This window comes from Tachyglossus aculeatus, chromosome 18 (assembly GCF_015852505.1).
Source record: "Tachyglossus aculeatus isolate mTacAcu1 chromosome 18, mTacAcu1.pri, whole genome shotgun sequence".
Taxonomy (NCBI): Eukaryota; Metazoa; Chordata; class Mammalia; order Monotremata; family Tachyglossidae; genus Tachyglossus; species Tachyglossus aculeatus.
In genome coordinates this window covers 32,322,822-32,337,086 of record NC_052083.1, presented here as the reverse complement: position 1 = coordinate 32,337,086, position 14,265 = coordinate 32,322,822, and the positions used below count along the sequence as shown (strand labels likewise).

The 14,265-nt window shown below is 44.8% G+C and overlaps 1 protein-coding gene across 1 annotated transcript in view; it reads left to right on the top strand.

Annotated features, from left to right (window-relative positions):
- The window catches only part of UBASH3A (ubiquitin associated and SH3 domain containing A), a 29,525-nt gene extending 23,332 nt beyond the window's left edge, over window positions 1-6,193 (top strand). The window contains exons 12-13 of the mRNA XM_038760129.1: window positions 2,232-2,376; window positions 5,851-6,193. Coding sequence (XP_038616057.1) covers window positions 2,232-2,376; window positions 5,851-5,911 — 206 coding nt within the window. The 3' untranslated portion in view covers window positions 5,912-6,193. The remainder of the gene's footprint in view (window positions 1-2,231; window positions 2,377-5,850) is intronic.
- Window positions 6,194-14,265: the final 8,072 nt, after the last annotated feature.

Below are 14,265 nucleotides of genomic sequence, written 5' to 3'. Positions count from 1 at the left end.
ATCGATCTGGACTCAACTAACTCATCTTAGACTCTTACTAGATGCGTGGCTCTGAACTAGAGGCTGTGACAATATTACCGAATAGAAGGAGCATGTATTGAATACCCACTTAGGTCAGTGCACTGTACTAGGTGCTTAAGAAGTACAGAATCAAGAGATGGCACTCTCCCTGCTCACAGGAGCTTGTATTCTATCAGGAGAGACAAACATAAAAATATTTACAACTCGAGTGGTCAAAATATATAATTGAATGCACATATATACATGAGTGCTGAGAAGGGTATAGGTAAGTGTAGAAGCACCAGAATTGGCCGAAGGGATGATATGGCTCAGGATGCTGGGAAATTAATCAGGGCAGGCTTACTGAAGGAGGTGGGATTTTAGGAGGGCTTTAGGAGATGGCTTCACAGCCTCATCCCATGTCCATAGCCTTGTACTCTACTATTTGCCATATCCGTAATCTATTTTGTCTACCTCCCCCTTTAGATTGTAAGCTCTTTGCAGGCAGGAAACGCGTCAGCTAATTGTTGTCTCGTAGTTTCCCAAGCACTTAGTACAGTGTCGTGCACACAGTAAGCACTCAGTAAATATCATTGACTGATTGAGAGCTGCGGTCTTTCAGATGGAAGGAAGGGAGGGAAATCCAAGCCGGGGGACCAGCATGAGTGAAGGGATGGGGGCAGAAGAGTTGCTATTGAGATACAGCTAGGTTGGCTTGGGCATAGAGAATGGAGATCCTGCACTCAGAGATCTTACATTATATTTTGCCATTGCTTTTCTCAGGATAACTTGCCTTTGGCTAATTACAGAACAGAGCTAATCCCCAGGATCAAGAGCCTAGGGCCAAGCTATGCAGAGGCATCTAATAAATACCCACTGATGATTGATAGGAGCATATCAGGTCTTCCTGGTGTCTTAGAAGTCAGAAGGACCTGGATCAATCAATCATATTTATTGAGCGCTTACTGTGTGCAGAGCACTGTGCTAAGCACTTGGGAAGTACAAGTTGTCAATATATACAGTCCCTACCCAACAGTGGGCTCACAGTCTAAAAGGGGGAGACAGAGAACAAAACCAAACATACTTACAAAATAAAATAAATAGAATAGAAATGTACAAGTAAAATAAATAAATAGAGTAATAAATATGTACAAGCATATATACATATATACAGGTGCTGTGGGGAAGGGAAGGAGGTAAGATGAGGGGGATGGAGAGGGGGACGAGGGGGAGAGGAAGGAAGGGGCTCACTCTGGGAAGGCCTCCTGGAGGAGGTGAGCTCTCAGTAGGGCCTTGAAGGGAGGAAGAGAGCTAGCTTGGCGGATGGGCAGAGGGAGGGCATTCCAGGCCAGGGGGATGACGTGGGCCGGGGGTCGATGGCGGTACAGGCGACAGACCTGGATTCTAATCCCAGGTCTGCCACTTGTCTGCTGTGACCCTGAGCAAATCACTGAGCTTCTTTGTGCCCCCTCCTTCCTCTCCCCCTCCCCATCCCCCCCCACCCTACCTCCTTCCCCTCCCCACCTGTATATATGTTTGTACAGATTTATTACTCTATTTATTTTACTTGTACATATTTACTATTCTATTTATTTTATTTTGTTTGTATCTTTTGTTTTGTTGTCTGTCTCCCCTTCTAGACTGTGAGCCCGTTGTTGGGTAGGGACCGTCTCTACATGTTGCCAACTTGTACTTCCCAAGTGCTTAGTACAGTGCTCTGCACACAGTAAGCGCTCAATAAATACGATTGAATGAATGAACGAATGTTCCCTCATCTGCAAAATGTGGATTAAGACTGTGAGCCCCATATGGGACCTAGACTGTGTGCAACCTGATTAGCTTGTATCTACTCCAGCACTTAGTACAGTACCTGGCCCATAGTAAATGCTTAACAAATACCATTTATTTTTCTGGAAGGACCTGTTTACTGATGCCTCGGAGTCAGGGTGAAGGGTGTTAAGAAAAGCATCTGATTGTAAGCTCCTTGAGAGCAGGGAATGTACCACCTCTTTATTCTCTATGTCCTAAACACCTGGTTCAGTGCATTGCACCACTTTGGGGCTTAATACAAGCTGTTTCTATTCTGAATTGCTGTTCTTGCTATTATACACTCCCAAAAGCTTAGTACAGTACCTAGCACTCAGTAAATGCCACTGATCGATTGACTGTATGACACAGAGACAACCTGACTGCCCTCTGCTGCCTCTGAGTGTGTTTCCTAATAAATGCAGGGCTCAAACTGGAGAAAAAAATGAAAATAAGAGTGGAGCCTGGGCTGTTCGAGTGGACAAAATGGGAGGGAGCCAGGGCAGTGCCGCCTCTGATGGCCCTGACGGAGCTGAAGGAGGCACACTACAACATTGACCCCAACTACAGGTAGGCCATTCCCATCCTCTCATTCTCTGCCCCCTCACCCCTGGGCTCCCTGCTGGGCTGGACACCCCTCAGATATCAGGCCAGGTGACCTGGACAGAGCCTTTAACCTCTGAGTCTCACTGTCCCCACTGACAGAGTGAAAACAGTAGTCTTCTCCCTCCCTGAGCCCCATTCACTCTGTTCATTTGCTGGGGTAAATCTGGCTTTCACCGCCCAGGAAAATGAGATCCAGTGGTTTCTCTGTGCTTTGCTTTTCCAGCTCCAAATACCCCATGTCCTGCCTGGTGCCGTCGGAAAGCTACGAGGACTACGTAAGCAGGTGTTCCGTGACTGTGCGGCAGATCGTGAGATCCTGCACTCAGGAAGGTGAGGGTGTGCCTTGGAACCATTCTTTTCCCCATTCCTCTCAGACATTAGTCAGGTGACCGCTGTCGATGGAAGTGACTTTCAGGATCCTTCCTTCAGAAGCCACAGGGCTACTAATGGCCTTCCTGGGTACTTGGGGAGCTGAGGAGGGAGTCAGGTTCAGTGGAGGAAAGGATGTAGAAAAGATACCAGAGTCGTTCTTCCTCGGCTCTACTTCCTCCTCCTGTGGGGACCCCAGCCACCCCTTCTTTGTCCTCCTCTCCCTCCTCCTCAGAACTCCCACAGGAGTGGAGCAGGTGAGGAGGGGAGACTTTGGGTTGACAGTGGCAAAAATAAGGCATATATCCCCTGCCCTCAAGGAGCTTTAGACTGTAAGCTCTCTCCAGACTGTAAGATCGTTGTGGGCAGGGAATTATATCGTTGTGTTGTACTCTCCCAAGCGGTTAGTACAGTGCCCTACACGCAGTAAGCACTCAATAAATATGATTGATTGAGCTTGTGATCTAAGGTGGGAGGTGTCTGGCTAATGAAGCCCGCTGTGTCCCATTTTAAGTGGTTGTGTTACCTTTCCGGCCCTTTCACAGCTGGGGTCGTCTTAATCGTGGGCCACGGTTCAGCTCTGGACTCCTGCACACGACCTCTCCTGGGGCTCCCGCCTCGAGACAGCAGTGACTTTGCCCAGCTGGTGAGAAAGGTAAGCTGTTCCTCCAGCAGGACATTTTGGAGTGCTCTGTGTTCTCTCAGGCTCCCTGGAAAATCACCCAAATACCATCTAAATGAGTAAGGAAGGTCCAATAATAATAATAGTGGTATTTGTTAAATGCTTACTATGTGCTGAACACTGTACAAAGTAGTGCAGTAGTTAAAATTCAAGCAGATTAGACACAATCCCCATCGGAGCTCACAGTCCAAAGGAGAGTGAGAACAGGTATTTTTGCCCCATTTTACAGATAAGGAAACTGAGCTACAGAGAAGTTGAGTGACTTGTCCAAGGTCTCAAGAGGCAGAGCTGGGATTAAAATCTAAGTCTTCGGACTCCCAGTCTCAGCCTTTTTCCACTAGGCACCACAGCTTCTCTACACCTCAGTTCCCTCAGCAGATTCTCTGTCCGCCAATTGTTCAGCGGCCAGTGAAGAAGAAGGTCAAAGCTGGACAGGAGTGTAAGAGGAGAGGGGAAGGGAAGGGTGGGCAGGAGGGAGGGAACTCTTTAAACTGTGACACTGACAACAATGATGATGATGATGGCTTTTTGAAAGACATTCCACAATGTCCCAGACAGAAAGAGTTAAACACACTGACTCATCATGTGACCTTGGGCAAGTAACTGCTCCATGCCTCAGTTTCCTCATGTGTACAGTGGGGATTGAATACTTGTCCTCTTTCCTACTTAGATGGTGAGCCGTGTGTGAGACAGGGAATGTGTCCAATCTGATTGCAGTGTTTAGTGCAGTACATGGCACATAGTAAGCGCTTAACAGCTACCAGAGTTATTACATGCCATGTCACTGAGAGGGCTTGGGCATTGCTATGGTTAGCTTCAGAGAGAACAGACTGCCTCTTCCAAGTGGCAGAGCCAGGATTAGAACCCAGGTCCTCTGACTCCCGGGCTTGTGCTCTTTCCATTAAATCGAAGTTTGCTGCATCCGTTGCTGTTTTCTCTTTCATCTCTTTGTCTGTGGATCCTTGTGAAGCTTTTTCTCAAAAAGAACCACTCCTTTATTGAAAGCATCACACCATGCTGGCCTATCCTCGGCAAATGCCTACTACTTTTAATCAGCTTCGGCACTGTCTAAGGCTTTACTTCACTGTGTTCTTAAAACATTTCTTCCGCCCTTCTTGCTTTTCGCTCCCAATCTCAGATCTCTCCATACAGCAATTGTCAGTCATTCTTTTGACTCATCACACTCAATGCAGCTGTGTTGAGGAGGGATTCGCTCTGACGCTAGGAGACTGACTACGTCCCCAAATTCACTGTTTGTGACTTTTGTCTTGCCTTTTGCTATCGAGTCTGGCCCCCGGATCATTGATGAACTTCTCAGGAAGCCGGATGTGGCATCTGTGTGTAGGGTCTAGGTCGAACGACTTTTGAGAAGATTGGATGACACTACAGTTCTGGAGACCTTTAGTTTGGTCCGGAGTCTGATACCACACTCCATTTTTGACGGTGTCTCAAAGGAACGATCTGATTTACACACAGATAAGAGCCACATTGGGTCAAACCAGGATACTCAGATGGTCAGATGTGAAAAACCACCAAATTACCAGAAGTGGTTTTAATCCGTTCAGATTGTATGAGATCTCTCCCCTTGAGACTTGGGTGAAGCTTCTGAGTATGTATACCTTAGGCATTGTTGGCTTTAAGTGACCTGTATATATGTATGTACATGTATATATGTTTGTACGTATTTATTACTCTATTTATTTTATAGTACATATTTATTCTATTTATTTTATTTTGTTAATATGTTTTGTTTTGTTGTCTGTCTCTCCCTTCTAGACTGTGAGCCCGCTGTTGGGTAGGGACCGTCTCTATATGTTGCCAACTTGTACTTCCCAAGCGCTTAGTACAGTGCTCTGCACACAGTAAGCGCTCAATAAATACGATTGAGTGAGTATACCTGGCTAGGCCATTGATGCTTTTATCGGTCAATCAATTCATCTTTTGATTGATATCACTTTGAAATATCTATGAATATTGTCTAAAGCTTTTTTTCTCAAATCATGAGTATCAGATTTTAAACGTTCAAACGATGTTGCACACATCATAATGGGAAAGCCACTAAAGATCCCTGTGCATGTAGCTATAAAACTTTGTTTGCGCTTTGCAACGTGCTGCACCCCTGCCCACCTACTCCTTCATGGCACTCTGTCGCCCAACGGAAATATGACTGGTAGGGATGAAGAAGGGAGAGGGATGCTGGGCAAGCCACTAGCACTAGAATCAATTCCTCTGCACGTGTCCTCGATCCCCAAGCTGCAGGCGAGCTGTGACCACATTAACATCATCTTAATTATCAGAATCTTTTCACGCTTTTTAGAACCTCAAGGATCTAAACACAGTGGAATTTTGGAAGACACATTAAGAACCTCATGAAATCTCTGTTCTAGATCCCTTCTCTGGGCATGTGTTTCTGTGAAGAGCTTAAGGAGGAAAACAAATGGCAGTTGACAAACCCCCCAGTTAAGACATTGACTCATGGGTCGAATTCTGCATTTAACTGGAGAAACTGGATACTTGATGAATAAGCAACTCAGCCCGTTAGTTTAAATGAACTTTATAATGAAGAAAGGACCATTTTTTTTCCTGAGATTCAGCAACCTGGTGGAATGTCAAATTATGACTATGAAGGCATTTTAATTTCTTCTGAGATGAAACATAGAAGCACAACATGCACTTTTGGAGCCCGGTGGGTCTGTCTCATCTGTTTTTCTGCTCTGGACCTCTCTCACCGCCCCCTCAAAACGTCTTTAGTGTGCTCGGGTATGGACCTTCCGTATTCTGACATACATCTGTGAGGGTGAAATAAACCTTTCTACCTTCAAGTGAACATGAGGCAACAGGCGGGGTTTGTGTCTAGAATGCCAAAACCACCGATGAGAATGGGCCCCTCACCTGAATAATGGGTCACTTGTTCCCTTTGGAGGGAACACCAGCTAAATGCCACTGGGTGGGGGCAGGTGGAGAAGGAGGGGTCTACTCTATCTGAATCTCCAGTGACCCCCAGGCCACCCTATGGGTTTGAAGATGTGAACCCTGTAACCATCCAGTGGCTGAATTCGGGCCCTAGACAACCAGCCTCCTGAGCCTCTGTGCACTTCTGTCTCTTCTAATCCAGAATGCGATCTAGTAACATAAAAATCTTTTACATTGAGTATTGTTTTTGAACAGAAATGCAGTAGTTTAAATTGCCGTTATCATTTTCATGCCCTGCTTGCAGTTGGGGCCCTACGAACGAGGTGGGTAAATACACACAAATGGCGTGCAAACGTATTTTGTCCTCAGATTGGAATGACAGAGGGAGAGCTGGTAGGCACCTAACTGAGTATGTGAGAAACTCAAGTGATTTCAGTTCCAGGAAAACAATCCCAGCAATGAAATGCTTTCGTAGATGCAGCCAGTGAAGGAGTAGGATGGTGAGAAGTGGGGGTTTAGGTGGCCCGAAGGGGAGAAGACTTCTTCTGCCTGGACATCAGGGTCACTCAAGTCTAGAAAGAGTGGAGGAAACTCCAGAGTCAAAGGACAAGAGCGAGGGATAAACAGAAGGGTGAAGGTTGAAAAGGAAGGCAGAATCAAATTCCAAGTGGGGAAACCCTCATGAAAAGAAGGAAGGGAAAAAGGCGGGAAGACTTCTCCCCTTCCCAGCCCAAGTGGACTGAGGAGAACAATCCAGAGAGACTGAGTTTTTCCCAGATGGTGGAACATTTCATATCTTTTTAAGGCCTTCCTTTCTCCACACCATTAATAAGCCAGTTCTGTCCAACTCTAAATGAAGCGGAGCCCCCTGAGCACCTGAAGCAGCAAAATCTTCAAGCTGTGAGAGATGCAGTTACTGCAGTTGGAGTCAAGGTACAAATTACTTTTTTTTTTTACCATCTGACCCATTTGCATCGGATTCCCATTTTCTCTTTCTGTTAAAATTGACCATTGGCTAGTTTGTTCAGGAAGAAGAGCACATACCTTTGCAGGGAGCATGTGCCACCGTTTGATTACCCTTCATCCCTATTAGAGTGGAAGTTAGTTGTTCTGGGGTCAGATAGGGTCTGGTCCCTGGAAAGTCATATGAACCCTCTCTGCTCCCCTTTTCCATTTCATGGTTTTTTTTAAGGTATTTGTTAAGTGCTTACTTTGTGCCAAACACTGTATTAAGTCCTGAGGTAGCTTCAAGCTAATCAGATTGGGCGCAGTCCATGTCCCACATCGGCCTCACAGTCTTAATCCCCGTTTTACAGATGAGGTAACTGAGGTATAGAGAAGTGAAGTGACTTGCCCAAGGTCACACAGCAGACAAGTGGCAGAATCAGGATTAGATTCCAGGCCCTTCTGACTCCCAGGCCTGTGCTCTGCCTCAGTTCCCTAATCCGTAAAATGGTGATTAAGACTGTGAGCCCACTGTTGGGTAGGGACTGTCTCTATATGTTGCCAACTTGTACTTCCCAAGCGCTTAGTACAGTGCTCTGCACACAGTAAGCACTCAATAAATACGATTGATTGATGGGGCAACCTGATTACCTTGTATCTACCCTCGTGCTTAGAACAGTGTTTGGCACAAAGTAAGCGCTTAACAAATACTGTAATTATTATTATCGTTATTCTAACTAGACCACACTGCTTCTTAGACTCCCTACTAACTCTAACTTTTTAACACAGGCCAAGTTAGTCCCACAGAACAACCAGCAGATGCGAAAATGTGCAAACTCTAACACCAGTTCATCTGAGGAACCCCAAACCCTAGGCCAACATTAATAAAGTTCCCCAAAGCCTTTAGTATCTCCATGGAGAAAATCATTCTAACTCTGTGAGCACGCTGAACAAAATCATGGGATCTTTAATCTGGCATGCTGGGCCACAGGACTGACTAGGAAATGGTCTGAGAGGAATCTCCTCGGACTTCAAGTTTTTTAAATCCGTGATACAGGGAAGTTTGAAAATCAGCAGTATCTAGAAAAGGCAACCTGATTACCTTGTATCTACCCTAGTGGTTAGAACAGTGTTTGGCACAAAGTAAGCGCTTATCAAATACTGTAATTATTATTATCATTATTCTAACTAGACCACACTGCTTCTTAGACTCCCTACTAACTCTAACTTAACACAGGCCAAGTTAGTCCCACAGAACAACCAACAGATGCGAAAATGTGCAAACTCTAACACCAGTTCATCTGAGGAACCCCAAACCCTAGGCCAACATTAATAAAGTTCTCCAAAGCCTGTGGAATCTCCATGGAGAAAATCATTCTAACCCTGCGAGCACGCTGAACAAAATCATGGGATCTTTAATCTGGCGTGCTAGGACACAGGACTGACTAGGAAATGGTCTGAGAGGAATCTCCTCGGACTTCAAGTTTTTTAAATCCGTGATACAGGGAAATTTGAAAATCAGCAATATCTGGAAAAGCAGAAAAGTATCATTTTTTTTGTTTCTCTCTATTTCATCAATCAGTTTTCACATAACTGGAGTGACCTCTGCTGGAGCCGTCTAGAAACCCAAATCCCTCACTTATGTGCTTGACCTTAACCACAATTTACCTGCTCTTTTGGGTCAAGAATTCACCTTGAATTCACCTAGGGACAAATGGATTACAGAGGGATGAGAAGATGGGAAAAGAGCTCAAGCCTTTTTTTTTTTAATGGCATTTGTTAAGCGCTTACTATGTGCAAAGCACTGTTCTAAGCGCTGGGGAGGATACAAGGTAATTAAGTTGCCCCACGTGGGGCCCACAGTCAATCCCCATTTTACAGATGAGGTAACTGAGGCTCAGAGAAGTTAAGTGACTTGCCCAAGGTCACACAGCAGACATTTGGCGGAGCCGGGATTCGAACCCCTGACCTCTGACTCCAAAGCCCGTGCTCTTTCCACTGAGCCACGCTGCTTCTCCACCAACATAGTTCTTAACAAAAGTGAGGTTTAGAGTTTCAGCAAGTGATTCATGGCTGGGCTTAAAAACATCAAAGGAAAATAAAAATGACTCGGTAGATCTTGTTTTTAAGCAAGAAAATGTTTGAAATTGGTGGCAGCAGTGGAGGGGAAGGGAGGGAGCAGTTTTTGCAGTTGCCATTTCCAAATCAGCATTCCTACACTCCCATCCGTCCTCGTTGTTAGGTCAAGCCAATCAATAATAGTAAATAATAATGGCAATATTTTTGATATCAGTTAAGTGCTTACTAGGTGCCAAGCACTGTACTAAGTACTAGAGTAAATACAAGATAATCAGGCTGGGCACAGTCCTTGCCTCACATGGGACTCTCAGTGTAAGTAGGATGAAGAACAGGTATTTCATCCTCATTTTACAGATGAGGAAATGAGGCACAGAGAAATAAAGTGACTTACCTAAAGTCCCACAGCAAAGCCAGGATCAGAACCCAGGCCACTGGCCCCAAAAGCCAGTGCTCTTTCCTCTAGCCCATGCTGCTTTGATCAACTTGGAAAAAATCTTAAAAGGTCATTAGTGGTTCGGACCAGTGTTCGTTCATTCATTCAATCATATTTATTGATCGCTTACTGTGTGCAGAACACTGTACTGAATGTAGTCCCCAACAGCAGGTTCCTTGGAGAACGAGGTAATGATTACCCTCCTTGATAGCCATCCAGCATCCTTTCTGGCTCCCTCTACAACTCAAATCTTTCCCCCAGTGACCTCTGTGGTCCTCTCATCAATGAATGAACCACAGTGCTTAAGCTGAAGGCCACCCACGGCAAGCTTCATTATAGTCAGGACAACCCCACAAATGGGTGCAATAAGCAGGTTCTTCCCCACCAGGAAGTTGCCCCCTGTAAGAGCCTTGAAAGCAGGGATCACATCTACCGACTCAGTTACATTGTACTCTCCCAAGCACTTAGTACCAGTGCTCTGCACACAGTAGGCTCTCAGTAAATATGATTGATTGATTGTCCAACCTGTGCACCAAAGTTGATGGCAAAGCGGTTCCTGGGCTTGTCTATGTAGCAGAGTCATTTCCTGCCCATCAGGAATACTGTCAGGGAACCCCAAAGGGGTAACTAGGAGCACCAGAAAGGCCTAGTGGAACGAGCAGGCCTGAAAGTCTGGAGACCTGGATTCATGTCCCAACCCCACCAATGGTCTATTGTGTGACCTTAGACAAGTCACTGAACTTCTCTGGGCTTCAATTTCCTCATCTGTGAATTGGGGATAAGGTAGATTGTGAGCGCTATATGGGATGGGGACAATGTCATAGCTCAAAACTTGTACCTTTTGCCAGCATTTAGACCACAGTAAGTGCTTAGCAAATTTCATAAGCATGATCGACTAAAGATGATTCTCTTGATATCCAGGGAAATAGGTCTTGTATCATTTTTTAGCATCTGGATTGCCTCAAGAGATGTGCTGACTCCAAACAAGGCGAGTATCTTGAATTGCATTTTCAATCTATTGCATGTTCTCTCCTTCTGGACACTCCCGGGAGGGAAAGCAAAGAGAGGAGTGGTCACCCAACTGCCAGGCACCCAACAGAGGTGCTCACCACTAGCTTTTTCTCGGGCCCCTCCTGTGAACTGATGGACTGACAGAGTCAAGCTCTGCCACTCTCTCCACCCTGATGCCTTACCTTAAGCAGGACCCCAGGGTCTAGCCAAAGCTCACCATGGGGTGGGAGAGGGTGAAGGCCGTTCTGTCGTCAGTTATCAGTCATGCATTTCCCCTGGCTAATTAGGAAATCAACAATAGGAAGTGATTCCTCAGACCAGCTGCTCTACCTTCCCGAGCCCAGTGGTTCACAAGGTTTGGTTCATTGCACTGAAAATGAAACTATGAATGTCAGGCCATTAAGGAGTGAGCAGGACCTGCTCAGATGCTTCCTGAGAGGTTTGATTTTTCTTGTTGTCTTGTTGTTTTTTTGTTTTTTTAAAAAAAATTCAGTTGAATGGAGACAGGGCCTATAGGGACAGTAACCAAGCACAGGAAACATTTCAGCACTGGCTGGAAGTATCAATCCATCAATTGTATTTATGGCACATTTATTATATGCAGAGCATTATACTAAGCGCTTGAGAGAGTAAAATATAACATTTGATAGAATTGTTCCCTGCCCTCAAGATGCTTACATAGTAAAGGGTATCTGGGTTAACTCATATAGGGGTTTAGTATACAGATGACATATATGGCCTAACTCATTAATACTTTAGCAAGATGCAAGTGCTCAAAGACAGAAGTGAGAACATTTTTATAGGCTGAAGAGTAAAATAAGAAAAAAAAAACATTCAGTAGGCAAAACCCGTTTCCAGCTTTTACTTTCCCGTTGATTTTACAGAATCTTAACTCCATAAAATCAACCCATTTGCTATTGAAGCGTATTTGCAATTCAATTCCCCCACTCGTCAATTTATTTTGTTCCAGGGAAATGCCAATTCCAGCTGTTTTACATTTATCTCTCTCCATCAAAACTGTGGAAAACTCATTAAGGCATATGCAGGCCAATTCCCTCCGATAAACATGTTATCGCTTAATCTCTTGTGAGACATCCATTCAAGAAAGGTAACCAAGCTGTCATCCTACAAATTAATGAGCTGATGATGCCAAATAGATACTCTTCAGAATTTCTAGAATTTAGTTCCTTTAATAATTAATATTCAGGGAAGGGGTGAAAAATCTATTAAATCAGTGGACTATCCATTCAATTCATTCATATTGAGCACTTACTGTGTGCACAGCACTGTACTAAGAGCTTGGAAAGTACAATTCTGCAATAGAGGCAATGCCTGCCCACACCAGGCTTACAGTCTAGTAGACAGACAGACTACAGCATATTTGGGGAGAAGTATTTCCAGTCCCAAAGGAGGAAGCTAGAGAACAAGTCAACTGAAAAAGGGCTTCGCAAGAGAATGTCTCCCTTGAAATAAGAAGTGAGAAGCAGTTTGGCCAAGAGGACGGAGCACGGTCCTGGGAGTCGGAGGCCCTGGGTTCTAATCCCGGCTCTGCCACTTGGCTGCTGTGTGACCTTGGGCAAGTCGCTTTACTTCTCTGAGCCTGTTACCTCATCTGTAAAAACGAGATTGAGACTGTGAACCTCATGTGGTACATGGACTTTGTCCAATATGATTAATTTGTATCTACCCCAGCACTTAATATACTGCCTGGCACGTAGTAAGGGCTTAACAAATACCGAAAAACAATGCAGAAAATGCAGTTGGAGATATTTTAAAGTCACTAAATTTTGTGTTACCCAAGTAATCCTTTAATTCTTCTGCCTTCCGGGTATTCCTTTGAAGAGTTTTGCCATCTATGCTTTTTCTCACTTAATCATTATGAAACATTTGATTTGAGGTCTTTTGTGCTACAAAAAAAGGCAATCTCTTAGGAAAAGGAAACCGATTTTTATTTCAACAAAGTTAGGAGGTTGATTGAAATACTTGTCAGTATAAGTCTTCTGAGAAAATGAAGACAAAATTTAATCTGGCCAAGCAGAAATTTCATAAGCATGCATCATCTCCATTTTGCCAAGGCAGATCAACTCTCAGAAGATTTCTCAACTTTATTTGTCATAAGATATTAGTCTATTGAAATGTAAGCTGTAGAGAAGCAGCATGGCTCAGTGGAGCTTTGGAGTCAGAGGTCATGAATACAAATCCCGGCTCTACCACTTAGCTGTGTGATTTGGGGCAAGTCACTTCACTTCTCTGTTCTTCAGTTACCTCATCTGTAAAATGAGAATTAAGACTGTGAGCTCCACGAGGGACAACCTGATCACCTTGTAACCTCCCCAGTGCTTAGAACAGTGCTTTGCACATAGTAAGCGCTTAATAAATGCCATTATTATTATTAACTGTATAGACTAAAAAACTTAGTCATAAATTAGCATGATATTGAATTGTAGTAATCGTAGTTATTAAGTGCTTACCGTGCAGAGCACTGTGCTAAGTACTGGGAATGAATGCACGGTTGGGAATTAGAAATGGTCCCTATCTCTTGGGGAGCTCACTTTATAAGAGTGTAAGTGGGGAGAAGGGATTGGGGACAGATTCATCAAGAAAGATGAAACATTAAAGTACCCAAAATAAAAACAAAAATGAATAGGGAGCTGTGGGTAGAGGAACAGAATTCCAGTCTCCTTGGGGTTCAGAGATCAGGGAACTCCCAAAGCCACATCAAATAACACAGCAGCCACCAGCCTTCCCTGTGTTGTGTGGAGGCTTCATGCTGTGGGTGTTTTCCCACTTTTCCACCGAGTTGGGGTAAGGCAGGACGAGCTGGAGTCTCCTCAGTGGTGCAGAGGAAAGCTGGTGCCAGTTCCCAGGGAGCTAGCATGGCTAGTGGCCCAGTCGGGGGAGAAATTGAAGATGCGCTGGGCCTGCTTTTCTCTCAACTGCAAGGGTGGTGGAAGGCAGGATGGGATGAACTCTCCTCGGGAGTGCAGAAGTGAGCCCTCGAGAACAGGGACAAAACATTTATTTCTACTGTAGTCTTCCAGCGCTTTGTGTAGATAATAATGGATGCTATTTCTTAAGCACCTACAGTGTGCCAAGCACTATGCTAAGCATTAAAGTAGATACAAGTTAATCAGATGGGGAACAGTCACTGTCCTCGTCGGACTCCCAGTCTGATGTGTGACCTTGGGCAAGTCGTTTAACTTCTCTGTGCCTCAATTACCTCATCTGTAAAAACGAGATTGAGACTGTGAGCCCCATGTGGGACATGGATTGTGTCCAACCTGATTATGTACCTACCTCACTACTTAGTACTGTGCCTACTGATCTCCCAGCTTCCTGTCTCTCCCTACTCCAGTCCATACTTCACTCTGCAGGCCAGCTCATTATTTCCCCACTCCTCAAGAACCTTCAGTAGTTTCCC